Below are 25,579 nucleotides of genomic sequence, written 5' to 3'. Positions count from 1 at the left end.
AACTCAAAGGGGAGGGGAGGGGAGAGGAGGGGAGGGGAAGGGAGAGGAGGGGAGGGTAAGGAAAAAAGAGCAAAGTTGGAGAACTCAGCCTTCTTTATTTTAAAAGTAATTAGAAAGCAATAGTTATCAAGACAGTGTGGTCCTGGCATAAGGATCAATGGATCCTTGACATATTGATCAATGGAATAAATTAAGAGTTCAGAAATAAACCTTTGCATTTATGGTCAATTGATTTTTTTTTTTTTAAAGACAGAGTGTTGCTCTGTTGCCCAGGCTGGAGCGCAGTGGTGCAATCTCAGCTCATTGCAACCTCCGCCTCCCAGGTTCACGCCATTCTCCTGCCTCAGCCTCCTGAGTAGCTAGGACTACAGGCATCCACCACCACGCCTGGCTAATTTTTTTTGTATTTTTTAGTAGAGACGGGGTTTCACCATGTTAGCCAGGATGGTCTCGATCTCCTGACCTCGTGATCCGCTCGCCTCCGCCTCCTGAAGTACTGGGATTACAGGTGTGAGCCACCGCGCCCAGCCTGTCAATTGATTTTTGACAAGGGTACCAAGACAATTCAATTGGGAAAAATAATATTTTCCACGAAAGATACTGGAAAACTGAGTATCAAACAAAAGAATGAAGTTGGACTCCCTACCTCATGCCATATACAAAAATTAACTCAAAATGGATCACAGACCTAAATGTAAGAGCTAAAACTATAAAATCCCAAGAAGAAAACACAACAGCAAACCTTTGTGACCGTATTAGAAAATAGTTTCAGGTTAGGCGTGGTGGCTCACGCCTGTAATCCCAGGGCTTTCAGAGGCCAAGGCAGGCAGATCACCTGAGGTCAGGAGTTCTACTAAAAATACAAAAATAAGCTGGGCATGGTGGCATGCACCTGTAATCCCAGCTACTTGGGAGGCTAAGACAGGAGAATAGCATGAACCCAGGAGGTGGAGGTTGCAGTGAGCCAAGATCACGCCATTGCACTCCAGCCTGGGTGACACAGCAAGGCTCCATTTCAAAGAAAAAAAAAGAAAGAAAACAGTTTCAGAGTGACAAAATAAAAAGATAAATTAGACTTCATTAAAAATGTCAAATCTGTGTACCTCAAAGAATACCACCAACTAAGTAAAATGACAAGCCAAAGAATGAGATTTGTATCTACTATGTAAAAAGAACTTTTACAACTAAACAATAAAAAGACAAATATGCACAATTTTTAAATGGGCAATGGGTTTGAATTAACATTTTACCAAATAAAATATACAATATTTAAGCAGCACAGGAAAAGATGCTCATTACCATTATTCATTAGGGAAATGAAAACCAAAACCATAATGAGATATTACATCATACCCACTAGGATGACTATAATCAAAAAGAAACTGGTCACTATTTTCAAATAGAGAAAGGTTAAAAAATTGGAAATGAAAAGAAAATAGTAATTGAAAGTTGGAAGGAAAGAATAAAAGCTGCCAAAGGTTAAAACACAGTAGTGCTTATTATTGCACACCCCATCTCAAGCATGTGTTTAGAGGTTTTAATATGTAAATAAAAATACTTAACTGTATTATGTGCCACTCTGGTGGGAATGTTGATAATGGGGGAGGCTATGCATGTGTCGGAGCAGCGGGGGATAACGGGAATTCTCTTCTTTTCTCTCAATTTTGCTATCAACCTAAACTGCTCTAATTTTTTTATTAAAAAAATGTATTATCTCACAGTTTCTATGGGAATCTACATACTGTTTATATAAGTGCTCTGCCATGATCTTTTACAAGACTGTATTTAGGGTGTAGGCTGGTGCCATAGTCATCTCAAGACTCAACTAAGACAGTATCTATTGCTGAGCTCACTCAGTAGCTGTTGGCAGGGTTCACAAATTGTTGGACTATGGGCCTCAGTTCCTTGCTGGGTATTGGCAAGTTAGCTGATCTCAGTTCTTTGCCAGGTGGCCTTCTTCATCACAGCAAGCACAAAAGAAGAACCAGAGAGAACACATCAGCAAAATAATAGTCATGGTCTTTTAAAACCTAATTACAGAAGTGATATACCATCACTTTTGCCTAATCTGTTAAAATCAAGTTATTAGGTCTAGCTTACATTCAGAAGGACAGGATTATACAAGGGTGAGAATACCGGGAGGCAGGGATCATTGGGAACCATGTCAGAAGCTGCCTACCACAATATACACACTTTTGATTTTTTTCTTCTTTTTTATTTATGGTTTGAGACAGGGTCTTGGTCTGTTACCCAGGCTGGAGTGCAGTGGTGCAATCATGGCTCACTGCAGCCTCGACTTCCTGGGCTCAGGTAATTCTTCCATCTCAGCCTCTCAAATAGCTGAGACTATACCATGCACCACCACAACCGGCTAATCTTTTTGTTCTTTTGTTTTGTTTTGTTTTGTTTTTGTAGAGACGGGGTTCTGCTATGTTGCTCAAGTTACTCTTGAAACTCCTGGGCTCAAGTGATCCACCAACCTCAGCCTCTCAAAGTGCTGGGATTACAGGTGTGAGCCGCCATGCCTGGCCCTTCTTAGAGGGGTCTTGCTTTGTTGCCCCGGCTGGAGTGCAGTAGAGTGATCATAGCTCACTGTAGCCTTAAATTCCTGGGCTCAAACAATCCTCCCACCTCAGCTTTCCAAATAGTTGGGACTACTTTGGAAGTACGGGCACACCGTGCCCTGCTAATTTTAAAAAGAGCCTCGAGTCACAATGTTCCGTCAACCCATTCCAAATACAGAGCCTTCTTCTATGTTTTTCTGTTTAAAGACAACTTATTTAACGTACGGTATATGGTTGATTCACTGACACTTAATTCATGGCCAACAACACTATAACTCATGCCTGAATGAATTTTACCTCACACACATATTTCTCCTTAAGGTGTATCACAGTCTTCTTGCTCTTTGGAATACTAGATAGCACTTTGGCACCACTCTTGCAGGCCATTTCAAACCACAAAAGCAACAAAAAGCACAAAAATGCAAGAGTGCCACTAAATAGACTGTGAAAAATATACTTGTTTACAGTATGAGAGCTGAAACAAGAAGGCAGAGCATAGCCTTGTTCAACCTAAGCTGGGAATGTGTACCTTGGGCGACTCAAATTTTCTGCCACTCTGTGCATGTCTAGGAATGACCATGAAAGCACTGTGAATTTTAGCAAGTAAAAGGGGGGCAAAACAGAATTCAGGAACAATGAGGATCTACTGCCTCTTATTTATTGCTAAACACTTTTACAAATGTACAATTGGAGGAAAAAAGGCAGAATATCTGTTTCTTTTCAGGAACAAATTCCTATCTCCCCCCCCGCCTCAATTGGAGGAAAAAAGGCAGAATATGTTTTTTTTCAGGAACAACTTCTTTCTCTCTCTCTTTCTCTTTCTTTCAGAGATGGAGTCTCACTTTGTCACCCAGGCTAGAGTGCAGTGGGGTGAACTTGGCTCACTGCAACCTCCACCTCCTGGGTTCAAGCTATTCTCTTGCCACAGCCTCCAGAGTAGTGGGGACTACAGTCACCTGCCACCACGCCCAGCTAATTTTTGTATTTTTAGTAGAGACGGGGTTTCATCATATTGGCCAGGTGGTCTCGAACTCCTGACCTTGTGATGTGCCTGCCTTGGCCTCCCAAAGTGCTGGGATTACAGGCGTGAGCCACCACACCCGGCCTAGCTTTTATTTTTTTTCTGTGTATGAAAGATGCAGGAAATAGTGTGTGTTCTGTTTCTCAAGTATAAGCACATAAGAAACAACACATGTCATAGGAAACTCAGTAACAATCTTTCATATTAAAAAAAAAAACCACAGAATATAGGGTTTCATACATAATAAATAAAAATTAACAGAAAAGTATCCTTTATGGTAAAAGGAAAATGATATGGGGGAGGATGTTTGTAACAGTTTCTAAAACGACTTAAAGACAGTTCTTTCCTAAGAAAGTTAGCGTTATTTATTGAATGTCTTCTCTCTGTGGGCACTTTAGTGTATTATCTTATTTAATCTAAACACCTACATAAATTGGATACTATTATTTTGCATATGAAGTAATTGATGCAGAGAGGCTAAATAATGTGTTCAAGGTTATGTTTAGCAAGTTTAACAGCAAGGTTTCTAACCCAGGCACTACGATTGACGGCCTATGCTCTTCATCATTACACTATATAACATTCCAAACAATCAAGTGAAACCTTATGCTTCTCTCCCTCAAATTATCCTATTTTTTTTTTTATTTTTTGGCAGTTGATTAAGCTAATTTCATAATACAGCTAATACAAAATGTGTTGTTTTTAATGAGACATTTTGAGAAGCACTTCTAACAGTATATTGAAGTTGTCGGTGTATTCTTAGTCAAAGTTGTGTCTGTTCAACTATTATTTAACTTATTTTATTTATTTATTTAATTTTTTTTTTTGGTGACGAAGTCTCACTCTGTAGCCCAGGCTGGAATGCAATGGCGCCATCTCAGCTGACTGCAACTTCCGCCTCCCGGGTTCCAGCAATTCTTCTGCCTCAGCCTCCCAAGTAACTGGGATTACACGTGCACGCCACCACACCCAGCTAATTTTTTTGTATTTTAGTAGAGATGGGTTTCATTGTGTTACCAAGGCTGGTTTACAACTCCTGAACTCAGGCAATCCACCCACCTCAGCCTCCCAAAATGCTAGCATTACAGGTATGAGCCACCGCACCTGGCCTATTTAACATTATTTTGAAGATGCTTGTTACTCAAATTATGGCTAGTCTCATCTTGGTTTTGAATGTATTTTAAATTTTTTCATGTATCTATGACTCTATTATAGTATGTTTGTATCTGAAACCACTAAATAATTATTAGATGGGTAATTAGTTTTTGCATATGAAAATATGAAGAAAATGCTCAGCAATCAGAGAGCCCATTATAAGGAAATGAGACACAGTTAAGGCAGGAAGAGAATTGGAACATGGAATTGGATATGTTAAAAAGACAGGAAAAACTGCAGTTGTTGAAATGAATACATGGAAATTATTTCACAGTGTACAACCAATTCTGTCTAGTATTTCAGAAGATACTCATTTAATAAACGCTGGTCAATTCCACCATACATGCTTGGGACTTAGATTTTTTTTTTTTTTTTTCCTTGAGACGGAGTTTCACTCTTGTTGCCCAGGCTAGAGTGCAATGCTGTGATCTTGGCTCACTGCAACATCTGCCTCCCGGGTTCAAGCGATTCTCTTGCCTTGGCCTCCCAAGTAGCTGAGACTACAGGCATGTGCCACCATGCCCGGCTAATTTTCTATTTTTTTTAGTAGAGACGGGGTTTCTCCACATTGATCAAGCTGGTCTCAAACTCCCGACCTTAGGTGATCCGCCCGCTTAGGCCTCCCAAAGTGCTGGGATTACAGGCATGAGCCACTGCGCCCGGCCCGGACTTAGATTTTATAGACAAAAAGCTTCTGCTGAGTTTCTCAGTTAAAGCCAGGTCAGTTAACAGGTTTTGCTTTGTTCATCAGGCAAATAAGTAATGTAAAATTTTAAAAACCCTAAGGTGAAAAAGGATTACTTTTTGAGAGGAGAGGAGCAAGGTAGGTAGGTAGGTAGGTAGGTAGGTAGGTAGGTAGGTAGATACGGGATAGAAGTTGGCATTCAGAAGTGCAGAGCTAGCAAAACTTCAGAATGAAAACTGATGAACAAGAAATAATGTGTAAAGAGAATCTTGTTACTACTGCACTAAAGAATTAATATTTTCCTAAAGGATGCAACCTTATATTTCTCTTGTCCTGTGCCTTCTACATTAATATATTTTTTAAACTTTTTATTTTTGTGGGTACATAGTAGGTATATATATTTATGTGGTACATGAGATGTTACAATAGTATTTTTGAAAAGTATAAAAATGTGGTCAGGCATGGTGGCTCACACCTGTAATCCCAACACTTTGGGAAGCCGAGGCAGGTGGATCACCTGAGGTCAGGAGTTCAAGACCAGCTTGGTCAAACTACTAAAAACACAAATACAAAAAACCTGCACTCCCACCTGGGCAACAGAATGAGACTCTGAATCAAAAAACAACAACACAAAACAAAAACCTGACAACTATGAAATATATATAGTAACCTGGAAAATATTTATGTTAAACAAAAAGGCAGGATCTAAAATGTGTGTATATTACAACTATACAAAAATAAAAGAGAAAAGACTGGAAAGAAACATTCAAAATATTAACAATGGTTGTATATGGGTGTAGACACTATTGGAGATTATTTTTTCCTTTCTACTTAATGTCATTTTCCTCCTTTTCCAAATTAACAAGCAGATTATTGATTACACAAATAATACATGAATATATTCTCATTTTAAAGATTCAAACAATACACAACTATAGGAATCATAAGTAACCTTTTTGGCAGGCACGGTGGCTCACGCCTGTAATCCCAGCACTTTGGGAGGCCGAGGCAGGCGGATCATGAGGTCAGGAGATTGAGACCATCCTGGCTAACACAGTGAAACCCCATCTCTACTAAAAATACAAAAAAAAAAAAAAAAAAAAAAAAATAGCCGGGCGTGGTGGCAGGCGCCTGTAGTCCCAGCTACTAGGGAGGCTGAGGCAGGAGAATGGCGTGAGCCCAGGAGGCAGAGCTTGCAGTAAGCCGAGTGAGCCACTGCACTCCAGCCCCGGCAACAGAGCGAGACTTCATCTCAAACAAACAAACAAACAAAAAAGTAACCTTTCCACAGTCATCCCACACTACCCACTTTTTTTTTTTTTCTGTTTTGAGATGGAATGTCTTTCTGTTGCCCACGTTGGAGTGCAATGGCGCGATCTCAGCTTACTGCAACATCCACTTCCCAGGTTCAATACTACAGGCACATGCCACCACACCTGGCTAAATTTTTTGTATTTTTAGTAGAGATGGGGTTTCTTTATATAGGCCAGGCTGGTCTCAAACTGCTGACCTCATGATCCGCCTGCCCTGGCCTTCCAAAGTGCTGGAATTACAGCCGTGAGCCAACGCGCCCAGAGATCCGCTTTTTTTTTTTTTTTTTTTTTTTGAGACGGAGTCTCGCTCTGTCGCCCAGGCTGGAGTGCAGTGGCCGGATCTCAGCTCACTGCAAGCTCCGCCTCCCGGGTTCGGGCCATTCTCCTGTCTCAGCCTCCTGAGTAGCTGGGACTAAAGGCGCCCGCCACCTCGCCCGGCTAGTTTTTTTTTTGTATTTTTTAGTAGAGACGGGGTTTCACCGTGTTAGCCAGGATGGTCTCGATCTCCTGACCTAGTGATCCGCCCGTCTCGGCCTCCCAAAGTGCTGGGTTTACAGGCTTGAGCCACCGCGCCCGGCCAGAGATCCGCTTATTTCTTTGCTAAGTTTGCAGTTTTTAGTAATTTTATTTTATTATTTTAGGTGAGACAGAGTCTCGCTCTGTCACCCAGGCTGGAGTGCAGTGGCGTGATCTTGGCTCACTGCTACCTCCGCTTCCGGGTTCAAGAAATTCTTCTGCCTCAGCCTCCCGAATAGCTGGGACTACAGGCATGCACCACCATGCCCAGCTAATTTTTGTATTTTTAGTAGAGACAGGGTTTCACCATATTGGCCAAGCTGGTCTTGAACTCCTGACCTCGTGATCCGCCTGCCTTGGCCTCCCAACGTGCTAGTGAGATGTGACAATGTGCTAGCAGCCCTCATTCTCAGGGCCTCCTCAGCCTCGGCGTCCACTTTGGCGGCACTTGAGGAGCCCTTCAGCCCTCCATGGCACCGTGGGAGCCCCCTCTGGGCTGGCTGAGGCCCGAGCTGCCTCCCTCTGCTTGCCGGGAGGTGTGGAGGGAGAGGCGCGGGTGGGAACCAGGGCTGCGCCTGGCGCTCGGGGGCCAGTGCGAGTTCCCGCCAGCGCGGGCGCCTGTGCGAGCTCAGCGGATCCCCCACACAGTGGCCAGCCTGCGCCGCCAGGCCAGGGCAGTGAGGGGCTTAGCACCCAGGCCAGCAGCTGTGGAGGTTGCACGGGGTCCCCCAACAGTGCCAGCCGGCCAGCGCCACACTCAAATTCTCACAGGGCCTTAGCTGCTTCCCTGCAGGGCACGGCTTGGGACCTGCAGCCTGCCAAGTCTGAGCTCCCCCGCTGTGGTGGGTGGGCTCCCCTTGCAGTCGCAGCCTCCCCGACGGGCGCCGCCCCCTGGTCCATCCACAGCCCAAGGGACAGTGCAGGTACAGCTCGGGACTGGCGGGCAGCTCTGCCTGCAGCCCTGGTGCAGGATCCACTGGGTAAAGCCAGCTGGGCTCCTGAACCGGATGGGGACTTGGAGAACTTTTATATCTAGCGGAAGGATTGTATGTGCACCAGTCAGCACTCTATCTAGCTAACCTAGTGGGAACTTGTAGAACTTTTCTGTCTAGCACTCTGTGTCTATCTCAAGGATTGTAAATACACCAATCAGCACTCTGTGTCTAGCTAAGGGTTTGTGAATACACCAATTGGTACTCTGTATCTAGCTAACCTAGTAGAGACTTGGAGGACTAGCACTCTGTGACTCTGTGACTAGCTCAAGGACTGTAAATGCACCAATCAGCACTCTGTGTCTAGCTCAGGGTTTGTAAATAACACCAATCAGTACTCTGTGTCTGGCTCAAGGTCTGTAAATACACCAATTGGTACTCTGTATCTAGCTAACTCTGTATCTAGCTAACTAGCACTCTGTGACTCTGTCCAGCTCAAGGATTGTAAACAGACCAATCAGCACTCTGTCAAGATGGACCAATCAGCTCTCTGTAAAATGGACTCATCGAGTCTCTGTAAAATAGACCAATCAGCAGGATGTTGGTGGCGTCAGATAAGGGAATAAAAGCAGGCTCAGGGGCAACCTCCTTGGGTCTCCTTCCACACTGTGGAAGCTTTGTTCTTTCACTCTTTGCAGTAACTCTTGCTGCTGCTCAATCTTTGGGTCTATGCTGTCTTTATGAGCTGTAACACTCACTGTGGAGGTCTGCAGCTTCACTCCTGAAGCCAAAGAGACCAGAAACCCACCCGGAAGAAGGAACAACTCCAGATGCGCTGCCTTTAAGAGCTGTAACACTCACCACGAAGGTCTGCAGCTTCACTCCTGATAGCGAGACCACGAACCCACCAGAAGGAAGAAGCTCCAGACACATCTAAACGTCTGAAGGAACAAACTCCAGACACACCATCTTTAAGAACTGTAACACTCACCGCAAGGGTCCGCGGCTTCATTATTGAAGTCAGTGAGACCAAGAACCCACCAATTTCAGACACTAGGATTACAGGTGTGAGCCACTGCGCCCGGCTATTTTATTTATTTTGAGATGTTGTCTTGCTCTGTCACCCAGGCTGGAGTGCAATGGCACAATCTCTGCTCACTGCAACCTCCGCCTCCTGGGTTCAAGCGATTCTTGTGCCTCAGTCTCCCAAATAGGTAGGATTACAGGCGCCCACCACCACGTCCAGCTAGTTTTTTCTATTTTTAGTAGAGACTGGGTTTCTCCATGTTGGCCAGGATGTCTCGAACTCCTGACCTCAAGTGATCCACCCACCTTGGCCTCTCAAACTGCTGGGGTTACTGGCGGGAGCCACCGCGCCTGGTCAGTTTTTTGGAGGTGGAGTCTCGCTCTGTCGCCCAGGTTGGAGTGCAGTGGCGCGATCTCGGCTCACTGCAAGCTCTGCCTCCCGGGTTCAGGCCATTCTCCTGCTTCAGCCTCCTGAGTAGCTGGGACTACAGGCGCCCGCCACCACGCCCGGCTAAATTTTTTGTATTTTTAGTAGAGACGGAGTTTCACCGTGTTAGGATGGTCTCGATCTCCTGACCTCGTGATCCGCCCGTCTCGGCCTCCCAAAGTGCTGGGATTATAGGCGTGAGCCACTGCGTCCGGCCTTTTTTTTTTTTTTTTTTTTAAGACAGGTTCTCACTCTGTAGCCTAGGCTGGAGTGCATTGGCACAATCTTGGATTATAGCAACTTCTGCCTCCCAGACTCAAGCGATCCTCCCATCTCAGTCTCCCAAGTAGCAGGGATCACAGGTGTGCGCCACTACACCCAGCTAATTTTTGTATTTTTGGTACAGATCAGGTTTCTCCATGTTGCCCAGACTGGTCTCAAACTCCTGGGATCAACCAATCCACCTGCTTTGGCCTCCCAAAGTGCTGGGACTACAGGCATGAGTCACTGTGCCCTGCCATAATGAAAAATTTTAAAGGAGAAAAAAACTCACCATCACCAAACTTTCTAATTATTATTATATGGCCATGAGGAAAAGTTCTGTTTCTGAATTTTATATTTTAATTTCTTTCTTTAAACTTCAACAGATAAAAGTATTTTTATTTTGGTTAAACACCTAGCATTTGCAGACTAAATGTCTGACATTTGATGTAACAGTAGTTATTTTTCTTGAGGTTAATGCAGAAGCCAAAATTGATCTTGTTTGCCAACTTTAACTTCACTCAATTTTTTTGTCTGAAGAACAAAATACATAAATTAACGCTTCCAAATTAGAGCGATTTACTTAAACACTTTTCCTTTTTATTGCAATAGCATTACTGATTCCTAGTTGGCAGTATTCCTACTTTTGGGTCAAAAGGTTATAGTAAACTAAACTAAGAACCAGGTAACAATCTGAAACGTAAGGCAGCTGTAAAGATCTTTGAGGAGGCCGGGCGCGGTGGCTCAAGCCTGTAATCCCAGCACTTTGGGAGGCTGAGACGGGCGGATCACGAGGTCAGGAGATCGAGACCATCCTGGCTAACACGGTGAAACACCGTCTCTACTAAAAAATACAAAAAACTAGTCGGGCGACGTGGCGGGCGCCTGTAGTCCCAGCTACTCGGGAGGCTGAGGCAGGAGAATGGCGTAAACCTGGGAGGCGGAGCTTGCAGTGAGCTGAGATCCGGCCACTGCACTCCAGTTTGGGCCACAAAGCAAGACTCCGTCTCAAAAAAAAAAAAGATCTTTGAGGATGATGTATGAACAAATTCACTTTCTCTCTTTTTCTTTTTGAGAGGGAGTCTCTGTCACTCAGGCTGGAGTGTAGTGGTGCAATCTCAGCTCACTGCAATCTCTGCCTCCTGGGTTCAAGTGATTCTTCTGCTTCAGTCTCCCAAGTAGCTGGGATTACAGGCACATGCCACCACACCTGGCTAATTTTTGTATTTTTAGTAGAGATGGGGTTTCACCATGTTGGCCAGACTGGCATGGAACTCTGAAGCTCAGGCAATCCACCCACCTTGGCCTCCCAAAGTGCTGGGATTACAGGCGTGAGCCACCGCACTGGCCACTTTCCCTCTTTCATCTACCTAAAGATACAAGTGAAAATTAGAGACTTTGTTTTGTTTGTGAAAAATGTGAAAAATAAATGTATCCAATTCAATACAATCTTCTAATAGAAGCTAATGGCCTTCAGTAGGCAGAAACTACAGCTATAAAGAAAATTTCCTATGGCTTTCAGTTTAGTGCTTCATCAACAAATCAAAGCAAATAACCCAAAACTGATGATCCTAGAGTACGGCCTGATAAAATTTATTGACTAAGAAAATTCTTAGTCAATAAAATTTATTGACTAAGAAAATTCTTGAGATGTGCTATATTTTAACTTTTTAGACTTTAGAAATTGTTTAATCTTTTTATTTGGAAATAATTTAAAACTTACACAACAGTCGCAAGAATAGTACAAAGAATATACCATATACTTTCACCCAGATTTACCTATTCACCTATTGATACCATTTTACTGTTTGCTTTTATTATCTCTCTCTTTCTACACACACACACACACACACACACACACACACACACACACACCTTTTTTTGAACCATTACACAGTAGAATCATGGTCCTTTATTCTTAAACACTTCTTAGATTATTTCCTAAGAATATGGTTATTCTCTTATAAAACCACAGTATTGTTATCAGTTTCTGCACATTTAACATTGAAACATTTTTCTCTAATCATCATGTCCTTTATCACATTCTTCTCATCCAGTAAAAGGCAGGCATTGCCTAGTTGTCCAGTCTTTTTAGCTTCCTTTGACCTAGACCTTTCCCACAGTCTGTTTTATATGACATTCACATTTTTGAAAAATATGATCCCCCTTTTTATAATAGAACATTCCTAATTTGGGGTTTGTGTGATGTTACCTCATGATTAAATTCAGGTTATGTATTCTTGACTGGAATATAGTACTATATTAGTTATGTGTCCTCTAGATATCATGGATTTCCATGTGTCCTTCTTTAATAATGTTAATTTTTACTATCTGGTCAAGGTGTCCATTTTTCCCATTTTATAATTACTAATTTTTCCCTTGAGATATGTGGGAGGCATGCAAATATCCTGGCTCCTCATTGAAATTGCCCCTAGATTTAGGATCCTTTGATGATTCTTGCCTGATCCAATCCTTAACACAATGGTTGCAGAATGATAAGCTGCCAACTCCAGCAATCCTACATTTACCAGTTGGCACTTGACATTCTACTCATGATTCATTTTCCTTCCAGTGGTTCACAATTAATTAATTACTTAATTGTTTAGCACTCAAATTGACCCACATTTAGCTAGTGGGAGTTCCTTCCAGCTGGATCCTGTGTCCTTATGACAAGTCTCCATGATATTTTTAGGTACTTCTTTCCTTCCTTTTTTGGCTTTGTTTTATTTTTGAGACAGGGCCTCACTCTATTGCCCAGGCTGGAGTACAGTGGCCTGATCACAGCTCACTGCAGCCTTGACTTCCCAAGTTCAAGTGATCCTCCCACCTCAGCCTCCCAAGTAGCTGGAACTACAGGCGTGTGCCACACCTGGTTACTTTTTAATTTTTTTTGAGATAAGGTCTATGTTGCCCAGGCTGGTTGTGAACTTCTGGGATCAAGCAGTCCTCTTGCCTTGGCTTCCCAAAGTGCTGGGATTACAGGCTCTTTCCTTACTTTCTTACAAAAATTATTAAAACATTACAAGATGTCCCAGGCTTATCTTATATCTGTCCTGCTCCAGTCTTGGAATAAATCATTTTTCTAAGAAGCCTTGGTTCCTTATTTTTATTTTTTGAGACAGTGTTTCACTTTTGTTGCCCAGGCTGGAGCACAATGGCGTGATCTTGGCTCACTGCAACCTCCGCCTCCCAGGTTCAAGCAATTCTTCTGTTTCAGCCTCCCGGGTAGCTGGGATTACAGATGCATGCCACCACGCCCAGCTAATTTTTGTATTTTTACTAGAGTCCGGGTTTTATCATATGGGTCAGGCTGGTTTTGAATACCTGACTTCGTGATTCGCCTGCCTTGGCTTACCAAAGTGCTGGGATTACAGGCGTGAGCCACTGCGCCCAGCCACCTTAGTTCCTTTTTAGTGGGGAATGGTATTAGAGACTAAGATCTGGGCATTATGAATAGTCACTGCTACTGGGGTACTGTTGCTTGTTATCCTTTTCAATGAATAGAGATTCAAGAAATACATGCATTTGCATGTGTATATAAATACATTTATACATATGTCTATATTCACACATGTACACAGCCACATATACATTCATGTAACACACACATATGCATATTTTTAAAATTTTGTTTTTTTTTTTTTTTTTTTGAGACGGAGTCTCGCTCTGTCGCCCAGCCCAGGCTGGAGTGCAGTGGCGCGATCTCGGCTCACTGCAAGCTCCGCCTCCCGGGTTCACGCCATTCTCCTGCCTCAGCCTCCCGAGTAGCTGGGACTACAGGCGCCCACAACTGCGCCCGGCTAATTTTTTGTAATTTTTAGTAGAGACGGGGTTTCACCGTGGTCTCGATCTCCTGACCTTGTGATCCGCCCGCCTCGGCCTCCCAAAGTGCTGGGATTACAGGCGTGAGCCACCGCGCCCGGCGCATATTTTTAAAATTATAAGTCATACTGATACTTTGAATTGTGATCTATTTGCATGGGTTTCTCTTCTGTCTTCCCCATTTGATAATTGTGTATCCCTCTTTCTTCAGTAAGAACCCCCAGGTACATCAACTCATTTTCTTTTTTTTGAGACAGAGTCTCGCTCTGCTGCCAGACTAGAGTGCAGTGGCGCAATCTCAGCTCACTGCAACCTCCGCCTCCTGGGTTCAAGCTGAGGTCTCCTGCCTCAGCCTCCCGAGTAGCTGGGACTACAGGTGCGCACCAACACGCCCAGCTGATTTTTGTATTTTTAGTAGAGATAGGGTTTCACCATATTGGCCAGGATGGTCTTGATCTCTTTACCTCGTGATCTGCCCATCTAGGTTTCCCAAAGTGCTGGGATTACAGGTATGAGCCACCACACCCAGCCTCAACTCATTTTCTTTCTTTTTTTTTTTTTTTTGAGACAGAGTCTTGCTCTGTCACCCAGGCTGGAGTGCAGTGGCGCGATCTCGGCTCACTGCAAGTTCCGCCTCCCGGGTTCACACCATTCTCCTGCCTCAGCCTGCCGAATAGCTGGGACTACAGGTGCCCACCATCACGCCCGGCTAATTTTTTTGTATTTGTAGTAGAGACGGGGTTTCACTGTGTTAGCCAGGATGGTCTCGATCTCCTGACCTCGTGATCCACCCGCCTTGGCCTCCCAAAGTGCTGGGATTACAGGTGTGAGCCACCGCACCCAGCCAACTCATTTTCTTAATCCTATAGTACATCTACAATGGTTTCAGAATTGGTTTGCCCACACTACTAAAAGACAAATCTTCTCAAAAGAGTTCAGTATTTGTTTGCAATTCTCCCCATCCTTTATATCACATCTTGCACAAGAGTGCATATAGTTAAATACTGTGCTTAAAAACCACTTGGATGAATTCTTTTTCTCTTAAGCGTTTTTCTTTCTTTTTTTTCTTATCTTTCAATAACTTTGGTATCAGGGTAGTTATTGTAGTAATATGAAATACAATTGGGGCCGGGCGTGGTGGCTCATGCCTGTAATCCCAGCACTTTGGGAGGCTGAGGTGGGCGGATCATCTGAGGTCGGGAATTCGAGACCAGCCTGGCCAACATGGAGAAACCCCATCTCTACTAAAAATACAACAATTAGCCAGGCATGGTGGCGAGCACCTGTAATCCTGGCTACTTGGGAGGCTGAGAAAGGAGAATCACTTGAATCTGGGAGGCGGACGTTACAGTGAGCCGAGATCGTGCCACTACACTCTAGCCTGGGTGACAAGAGCAAGACTCTGTCTCAAAAAAATAAATAAAATTAAAATAATATTGGGTTCATTTATTTCAGTTTGCTTATACTGTCAGGAATTTTTATCCTTTCCATTTGTAGGTACTTAACTTTTTTTGCTTATGTAGAATAGTGACACGATACCAATAGTAAAAACTATATACAAAAAGCTACACTCAGGCCGGGTGTGGTGGCTCACATCTGTAATCCCAGCACTTTGGGAGGCCAAGGCAGGCGGATCACCTGAGCTCGGGAGTTCGAGACCAGCCTTACCAACATGGAGAAACCCCATCTCTACTAAAAATACAAAATTAGCCAGGCGTGGTGGCACATGCCTGATCCCAGCTACTAGGGAGGCTGAGGCAGGAGAATCGCTTGAACCTGGGAGGTGGAGGTTGTGGTGAGCTGAGATTGCGCCATTGCACTCCAGCCTGGGCAACAAGAGCGAAATTCCATCTCTAAAAAACAAAACAAAACAAAAACAAAAAAAGCTACACTCAGAGAACAGTCACTCTTTTCCATATTCTTTCTGTCTCATTCCTTGGATCCCTTATAAATAACCAAGTTCATTATTTTCTAATTTATTCTTTGTTTCTTTTTGTAAAGATAAGTCAATAATAGATAAGCTTTTTTATTTTCCTTCCAGTGCTATACAACAGAGCCTACTATATATACTTTTTTGTATCTAATATTACCAGTGAAAATCACTCTGTGTTAGTTCATAAAGATCTTATTTTTTTCTTATAGCTGTATAGTTGATACTCCATTACATGTATGTACCATAGTATATTTCAACTAATCTCCTATTCTTGGACATTTACTTCCTAATATTGTGCAGTTACAAATAACACTGCAATAAACAACTCAATGTCTATGTATATTCATACTATTGAAGATCTATCTTCCAGATAAATTCCAAGAAACGTGAAAGCAAGGTGAAAGAGTAAGCACACATGTATTTGTCTTAACCAAATTTCCCTCCATACATGTTGGAAAGCACTATATTTTATTTTATTTTGAGATAGAGTCTCGCTGTATCACCTAGGTTAGAGGGCAGTGGCACAATCGCTGCAGCCTCAACTTCGCAGGCTCAAGCAATTCTCCAACCTCAGCTTCCCCAACAGCTGAACTACACATGTGCACCACCACGCCTGGCTAATTTATGTATTGTTTTGGTAGAGATGGGATCTCACTATGTTGCCCAGGCTGGTCTTCAATTCCTGGGCTCAAGTGATCCTCCTCCTCTGGCCTCCTAAAGTGCTGAAATTACAGGTACGAACCACCGTGCCTGGCCAGTACTATATTTTACCAAAGTTATTTAGTAATATATTGGTGCCTTGGAAGGCCTAGTGCATCTCTTTCGGATTTCAGGTGTTTGCCAGATATAATCTTACGATGCTGGAACTCTACCTCTTACTCCTACCAACCTTGAACTTTTTTTTTTTTTTTTTTTTTTTTTTTTTAGATTCACTCTTGTTGCCCAGGCTGGAGTGCAATGGCTCAATCTTGGCTCACTGCAACCTCCATCTCCCAGGTTGAAGCAATTCTCCTGTCTTAGCCTCCTGAGTAGCTGGGATTACAGGCATGTGCCACCACGCCTGGCTAATTTTTTGTATTTTTAGTAGAGATGGGATTTCACCACGTTGGCTAGGCTGGTCTCAAACTTCCAACCTCAGGTGATCTGCCCACTTCGGCCTCCCAAAGTGCTGGAATTACAGGCATGAGCCATCATGCCCGGCCTCAACCTTGAATGTTTTTTATGGTTTTTTTTTTTCTATTTTGCAAATCTTTGGAGAAAGGAAATACAAAGAAAAGTTAGTTACTTTACTTACTGAGTGGTGTTGTGTCAGGAGGTGGAAAATTCTCGGTAAAGTTGACATTACATAAATCTGTGCTACAACAGCAGAAACGGTATGTTCCATTCTGAATTGAGGGAGGAGTGGTAGTTACTACACATTCTTCATAGTGACACTCTTGGGGATCTCCAATGTGAGACCAACATCCTATAAATCAATATGAATACAAAAAAGTTAGGAGACAATACAATAAAGAAAACTAAAAGAAAAACAACAAACTAAGCAGTAATTTCAATAAATGTGAGAGTACATGTAAGCTATGAAGCAGTTTTGCAAATCAACGGGAAACACATTTTTAAGAAACAGAAAAATGGTAAAGGATACAAAAGACATTTCATGGGGGGAAAAAGGAACATGTTTAACTGCGTGATTAATCTAAGATTTATTTATTTATTTATTTGTTTGTTTATTTATTTATTTATTTATTGAGACAGAGTTTCGCTCTTGTTGTCCAGGCTAGAGTGTAATATCGCGATCTCAGCTCACTGCAATCTCCACCTCCTGGGTTCAAGCGATTCTCCTACCTTAGCCTCCCAAGTAGCTGGGATTACAGGCATGCACCACCGCCACACCTGGCTAATTTTGTATTTTTAGTAGAGATGGGGTTTCTCCACGTTGGTCAGGCCGGTCTCAAACTCCCGACCTCAGGTGATCTGCCCGCTTCGGCCTCCCAAACTGCTGGGATTACAGGTGTAAGCCACCACGCCCAGCTAAGAATTATTAAAGCAAGAGTAAGGTTTCATTTTTGTCTATACAAAGTATATTGTTCTAGGTTTAAAAAATAATATGGCTGGGCACCGTGGCTCACGCCTAGAATCCCAGCACCTTGGGAAGCCAAAGCAGGAGGATCACTTGAGCCCAGGAATTTGAGACCAGCCTGGGCAACACAGCCATACCACATCTCTACAAACAACAATTAGCTGGGCATGGTGGTGCCTGCCTGTGGTCCTACCGACTTGGGAGGATTGCTTGAGCCCAAGAGGTCGAGGTTGCAGTGAGCCATGAATGTGCCACTGCACTCTATCCTGAGCGACAGAGTGACATTCTGTCTCAAAAATAAATAAATAGATAAATAAATAAATAATATATATCAGAGAAATGATTCAGTAACACAGACACCTTCATACAGTGTTGGAGGAAATATAAATGAACAGTACAGTACTTTTAGAAAGCCACATGGAAATTTTTATACAGAGTCTTTAAAATATTGCTATATCTTATAACCTAATAATTCTACATCAAGGGATCTATTTCAAGGAAACAATCACATACAATCAATTATGTTCAAAGTTGTTCACTGAACAACCATGTTTCACTCTGCATTACAGTGAAAACATGAAAATAACATGTTTACCAATAGAATAATCTGTAAGTAAACTATGATACATATATACGATGATAGTTGTGCAAAAGTTAAAAAGGTTTTCAGAGATTCTTTAAAGACATGGAAAAAATGCTTATAATTAGGGTGGAGAAAACTGGATATGAAATTATTTATACAGTATGTTCCTAATTTTTTAAAAAGTACACGCATATAAAAACATAAAGGCATGTGGAAAATGAAGATAGATAAACTAATACAGTAAAAGTATTTTTAAATACTTTTTAAATACTGAAGAAGATAAATACAGTAAAAGTATTTTTAAAGAGTATATTATTGTAGACTTTTGTTTTCTTTATAGTTCTCTATATATTCCAAAATTCATAGAATGGGCATGTATAACATTATAAGAAAGATGTTTTTAAAATAATCCAAAAATAAACAGCCTTTTATAAATTTGGGGCTTGGAGAGAGAGAGAGAGACAGAGAGAGAGAGAGAGAGAGAGATACACACATACACACACACTTTTTTTTTCTTTGAGATGGAATCTCGCTCTGTTGCCTAGGCTGGAGTGCACTGGTGCCATCTCAGCTCACTACAACCTCCGCCTTCCAGGTTCAGTGATTCTCCTGCCTCAGCCTACTGAGTAAGTAGCTGGGACCACAGGCACACACCACCATACCCAACTAAGTTTTGTATTTTTAGTAGAGATGGGGTTTCACCATGTTATTAACCAGGCTTGTCTCCAACTCCTGGCCTCAAGGGATCCGCCCACCTCGGCCCCCCAAAGTGCTGGAATTACAGGCATGAGATACCACACCCAGCTTTATATATATACTTTTAAATTCACTGTTTTTCTGAACAGGATTTTAACGTACTCCCATGTCCTTTTTAGATAAATATCAATTGTATAAAACACAGTCATTTCAGGTAAGGAAAGTATCACTTGCCTTGTTTTACAAGATTTATGTCCCCTTTTGATTTCTCCCAAAGGCCATAGCAGGTGCTACCTTTTGAGCATAATATTGTCCCATTTTCATGAGAGATTCTACTCTCACCTATCCCAAGGTCTTGCTGATATGGATCTTTAAATGCACATAGCCGTTCTTGATTCTGCGAAGCTAAAATAAAGGAAATAAAGGAATGACAAATTATTTAATGTTTTCAAAATATTATTACATAAAATCGTTGTCTTATCTGAATGACTTTATAAATTTCCCTACTAAATTATTTGAATTGAAATCTTTAAATTTGTAATTTTACATTCAATGACGTTCTTCTGTTCATGAATTCATTTGTAAACTCCAAACAAGAAGAAAATTTTAAAACTCATTTCCCAAAAGCAATCCCCTCATACTCTTTCTTCTATTAAATAATTTTGGTGTCCAAATAAAGAAATATCATCAAAGAAAATGTCCATGTTCAAAATTACCAAGTCTTCAAAACAAACAAACCTACAAGGCTGAATAATTTTGGAAATTGCATAGTACTTACTTTTATCATATTTTATAGTAGTTATACAAAGTTATATACATCATTAGGTATGATAAACCAATGATACAAAGAGTAACTATGAATGGGTACATGGTTTCTTTTTAGGGTACATATATGTTCTAAAATTAGACTGTGGTAATTGTTGCACAAGTCTGTACATTTGCAAAAAAATACCTGAATTGTTCACTTAAATTGAGTGAACTTCAGGTATAAATTATACTTAAATAAAGCTGTTCTTAAAAACTAGGCTATTAGTAGGCAAAAAAAAAAACCAAAAACTTTTTTTTTTTTTTTTGAGACAGATTTTCACTCTTATTGCCCAGGCTGGAGTGCAATGGCGCAATCTTGCCTCACCACAACCTCCGCCTCCCGGTTCAAGCGATTCTCCTGCCTCAGCCTCCTGAGTAGCTGGCATTACGGGCATGTGCCACCATGCCTGGCTAATTTTGTATTTTTAGTAGAGATGGGATTTCTCCATGTTGGTCAGGCTGGTCCTGAACTCTCAACCTCAGATGATTCACCCAACTAGGACTCCAAAAGTGCTGGGATTACAGGCGTGAGCCACCGCGCACAACCAAAAAAATTACTTTCCATTATTCAAATTATCAATATAATAACCAGAAGACGAAATGCTCAATAGACTTATCCTAAAATGACAACCTAATGTACTTTTAATGCCAGTTTTTCTCTATACATGTAATCCGATTTAACTAATTTTTGTAGAACATTTGCCACATAATTTATCAGCTAATAAATATTTACCAACATTGCTGAGAATACTAAAGTAAAAGGTTATCGAAAGCAACATCTGATCTTTATTTCATTTCTTACAGTAGGCTTTTATAATGTGTTTGACTAGCCAAAATAATAGTCTAATACACTTGGCCAATATATTTCTTGGGGGCTTCTGACTTGTTTCTTTATTTTCAACGTGTACCTACTTAGTATGGCTTAATTCATACGCACCTTAGCACTGAGGCTGATTTATTTAAATAATGTGTCTGAACAAAACTAAGAACTAAATTCTGGAGATGAAATTAACAGTAATAAGAAAACTTAAAATTTTTGTAGATGCTGGTCTTTTATCAATAGCTTAAATATTCTAGACATGATTCATAGGATTACAACACTGAAAAGAATTGTAGTGTCAGCCGATCAATCTGTCCATTTTATAAATGATTACATAGTGAAAAGCTTCACTCACACCCTTGTTCCCATTTGTCTATTCCAATGTTCCTTCCTTCCACCCCAGGAAACCACTGTTCTTGGTTACTCGGGCATCTTTTCAAACTTTACCATTATATACCATATTACAAACTTTACCATTTCAAACTTTACCATTAAATATATATGTACCAAATACATAATATTTACATATTTATAAATGAAGAGATTGGGTTAAGTAAAGACAATGCATAAAAATAGAACCTCTTAAAGGAGTTTTGAACATAAAACTGGTAATACAACTGAAAAATCCAATGTTGGCCAGGTGCAGTGGCTCACACCTGTAATCCCAGGCACTTTGTGAGGCCAATGCAGGCAGATCACCTGAGGTCAGGATTCGAGACCAGCCTGGTTAACATGGTGGAACCCTGTTTCTACTAAAACTACAAAAAATTAGCAGGGCGTGGTGGCGTATGCCTGTAATCCCAGCTATTCAGGAGGCTGAGGCAAGAAAATCACGTGAGCCCGGGAGGTGGAGGTTGCAGTGAGCTGAGATTACGCCATTGCATTCCAGATTGGGAAATAAGAGCAAACCTCTGTCTCAAAAAAAAAAGTATGGTTAAAAAAAAAAAAAAAAAAAAAGTATGGGGTGGTTTATCCCAGATATGCAAGCCTGGTTCAATACTCAAAAAATCAATTAACATGCTCTATTAACACCCTGAGTACAAATTAATAGATAAATAGTGGTTACTACGCTGGGCACGGTGGCTCACGCCTGTAATCCCAGCACTTGGGGAGGCTGAGGCAGACAGATCATGAGGTCAGGAGTTTGAGACCAGCCTGGCCAACATGGTGAAACTGTCTCCACTAAAAATACAAAAATTAGCTGGGCGTGGTGGCGCATGCCTGTAATCCCAGCTACTCAGGAGGCTGAGGCAGGAGAAGTGCTTGAACCCAGGAGGCTGAGGTTGCTGTGAGCCAAGACCACGCCTGCACTCCAGTCTGGGCGACAGAGCGAAACTCCATCTTGGAAAAAAAAATAGTGGTTCCTAATTTTGGCAGGACTGCATGCAAGGGAGTAGAAGAATGTGGAAATGTGTGGAAGTGGTATTTTACTTTGTTTTGGTTTACTTGTCAAAATGCCTGAAGCATTTTCGCTGGCTTTTAGTTCAGTCCCCAGGAGAATTAAATATTCTAATATACAAATAGCTTTGCAGGTGGAAGGACCATCCTCTTCAAAATGCTACCCCAATCACATATGGGAAACAACAAAGAAAATGTATACTATGTACATATGTAGCAAACCTGCACGTTGTGCATATGTGCCCTAGAACTTAAAGAATAATAAAAAAAAAGAAATTGAATGATAAAAAAAGAAAAAGAAAATGTATACTATGATTTCTTACCTTTAAAAAGATAAGAAAAACACAATAAAATATAAATTATGCAGATATGTTTGTGGAATAACTAAGAAAATGTAAAAGGGATGTCATTTTTCCTTTTTCTTATCATTAGCTAGACAACTGAATCCAGTCAGTTCTTATTCTCAATTGCACTGCTGCTTCTAATTTAAAACTCTCAATTTTCTAGCTTCCCCTTCTTCCTGGAATTATCATTTTTGTTCAAAACTGTGTGCACAGGTCATTATGAGCATTACATTTTCAGAGGTGAAGCTTGATTTTAGTTCCTTTTCAACAACCTAGGAAGGTTAGACTAATTATACATGCTTATTGCTTTTCTTTTATTCAACAAACATAGTAGCATGTATCTAAGTACTGTTTCTTTTTTTTTTTTTTTTTTGAGATGGAGTCTTGCTCTGCTGGAGTGCAGTGGTGCCATCTTGGCTCACTGCAACCTCCGTCTCCCAGGTTCAAGCAATTCTCCTGCCTCAGCCTCCCAAGTACCTGGTATTACAGGTATGCACCACCACGCCAGGCTAATTTTTTGTACTTTTAGTAGAGACGAGGTTTCATCATGTTGGCCAAGTTGGTCTCGAACTCCTGACTTCAGGTGATCCACCCACCTCGGCCTCCCAAAGTGCTGGGATTACAGGCATGAGCCACCGCACTTGGCCTGTTCTCTTTTTATTAAATATGTTTTTGATAATCCTTTCAATAAAAAAGTTTGGTTTGGCCGAGAGTGGCGTCTCATGCCTGTAATCCCAAACTTTGGGAAGCTGTGGCAGAAGGATTGCTTGAGGCCAGGAGTTTGCACCAGTCGGGGCAACACAGTAAAGTCCCTACAAGTAATTTTTAAAATTTAAAATATGGTATTGCATGCCTGCAGTCCCAGCTACTTGGGAGGCTGAGGCAGAAGGATAGCAGGAGCCCAGGAGTTCAGGGCTGTGGTGAACTATGGCACCACTGCACCCTAGAGTCTGGGTTACTAGGGCAATACTGCACCCTATCCTGAGTGACAGAGTGATACCCTATCTCTTAAAAAAAAAAAAGTTTGGTCTTTTCTCAGGTCAGGAAAATAATATTAATTTATGCTTTGATAACTGTTTTCATTCATTTTTCTTACATCTTTTCTTGGAAATAACAACATGGATCCATATTATATTACGGATCCATGGTCTCCAAAATCAGTACATTCTCTTTTATCGTTCTCATTGTTTCCTCTGCTTCTGTGAGGGTTTCTCAAGGTGTTCTTTCAATCCTCTTATTCAATTTTGTGCTACCATGTCTGTTCTTTACTTCCTTTAGTGCTAATTTTATTTTTTCTATTGAATTTTTAGTTTAGCTTGAAATCCTTCAAGGTATCAGTATAGTATGTTATTCCTCTCTGTTTAAAAAATATTCTTAAGGTTTTGTTTTTCTCCATAGCATAATGAGAAATGACAAAAAATGTAAACACTGGGCTTTTTTAGTTTAATTTCAAATAATTTTCAGATGTAGAATCAACCTTTAAGAATTCTTTTTTATTGCTGCATAGTATTCCACAGTGTATATGTACCACATTTTCTTTATCCAGATTACCATTGATAGGAATTTAGATTCTACGTCTTTGTTATTGTGAACAGTGCTGCAACAAACATACATGTGCATGTGTCCAAAATGGTTGAATTAATTTACACTCCCACCAACACTGTGTATAAGTGTTCCTTTTTCTCCGCAACCTTCCTGGCATATGTTATTTTTTGACTTTTTGATAATAGCCATTTTGACCAGTATGAGATGGTATCTCATTGTGGCTTTGATTTGCATTTCTCTAATGACCCGTGATACTGAGCTGTTTTTTCATATAACTGTTGGCCACATGTATGTCTTCTTTTGAAAACTATTTATTTCCTTTGCCCACTTTTTAATGGGGTTGTTTTCTTCTTGTAAATTTGTTTAAGCTCCTTATAGATGCTGGATATTACACTTTTGCCAGATGCATAGTTTGCAAAAATTTACTCCCATTCTGTAGTTTGTCTGTTTACCCTGTTGATAGTTTCTTTTGCCGTGCAGAAGCTCTTATGCTTAATTAAATCCCGTTTGTCAATTTTTGCTTTTGTTGCAATTGCTTTTGGCGTCGTCATGAAACCTTTGCCTGTTCTTATGTCCAGAATGGTATTGCCAGGGTTGTCTTCCAGAGTCTGTGTAGTTTTGGGGCCATTATCCTTAACAAACTAATACAGGAACAGAAAACCACATACCGCATGTTCTCACTTATAAGTGGGAGCTAAATGATGAGAACACATGGACACACAGAGGGGAATCCCACATACTGGGGCCAGCAAAGGGTGGAGGGTGGGAGGAGGGAGAGGATCAGGAAAAATAACTAATGAGATACTAAGCTTAATACTTGGGTGATGAAACAATCTGTACAACAAACCCCCATGACACAAGTTTACCTATATAACAAACCTGCACATGTACCCCTGAACTTAAAAGTTAAATTTAAAGAAAATTCTTAATAAGGTTCCATTTCTTGTGATGTATAATTTCTACTATTTTTATTCAACAGGTATAGAGCTACATTGATAAATCATTTTTGCCAAAGTTGTACAAAAATATAGATGTTTGCCAAACAACTAAAAGTTTTGTAAAAAGAGGAGTGTGAGGGATGTGAAAGTGAGCTGCCAAGGGGTAACTGACAAAACGTTTGTTAAACAAGTATCCAAAAAACTATAACCTTAGAAAAGAAGAGAGTACACTCAATCAAAGAGGAAGGCTTAAAGGAGAAAAAGGATTTTTAGCAGAGAGACAATATAAAAACAACTTTGTATTTGGCAGCAGGACATCTTACTTTCTCACTCAAACATTTTGAGAACAGCCTACACTTTTTCTATCTTCAAGATATTACATGCAAGGTAGGTCCATAAATGTAAAACTCTAGAAACTGTATATAATTATGAAGAACAGCTTTTCAAATTATAAAAACTTTTTAGAATCTAGTGATAACCAATTTATACACAGGGAAGATTTGGCAGGGATAAAAATTGTAATTATAAGTAAGTTTGCTTATAGGCAGATACAAATTGAAGCCCCAAATGTATAAGAAAACTGGTTTAGAGAATGCAAAAAATACACATGTCAAATAAAAAGAAAGCCATCTTTCTGAATAAAGAAAATGTGCACATGAAAGAAACAATCACCAGTGGTTATCATGTACTCTAAAGATCTGTTAAACTCAGAGCTA

At 41.0% G+C, this 25,579-nt stretch overlaps 1 protein-coding gene across 3 annotated transcripts in view; it reads right to left on the bottom strand.

Annotated features, from left to right (window-relative positions):
* Positions 1–25,579, bottom strand: part of BMPR2 (bone morphogenetic protein receptor type 2) — a 202,264-nt gene that overhangs the window by 72,768 nt on the left and 103,917 nt on the right. For all 3 annotated transcript variants that reach the window (XM_015110639.3, XM_077956427.1, NM_001260859.1), the window contains exons 2-3: positions 19,246–19,416; positions 16,950–17,120 (exon numbers count right to left, since the gene is read on the bottom strand). In XM_015110639.3, the coding sequence (XP_014966125.1) occupies positions 16,950–17,120; positions 19,246–19,416 (342 nt within the window). The remainder of the gene's footprint in view (positions 1–16,949; positions 17,121–19,245; positions 19,417–25,579) is intronic.

Source organism: Macaca mulatta, chromosome 12, assembly GCF_049350105.2.
Source record: "Macaca mulatta isolate MMU2019108-1 chromosome 12, T2T-MMU8v2.0, whole genome shotgun sequence".
NCBI lineage: Eukaryota > Metazoa > Chordata > Mammalia > Primates > Cercopithecidae > Macaca > Macaca mulatta.
This window is presented reverse-complemented; position numbering and strand designations above follow the sequence as displayed.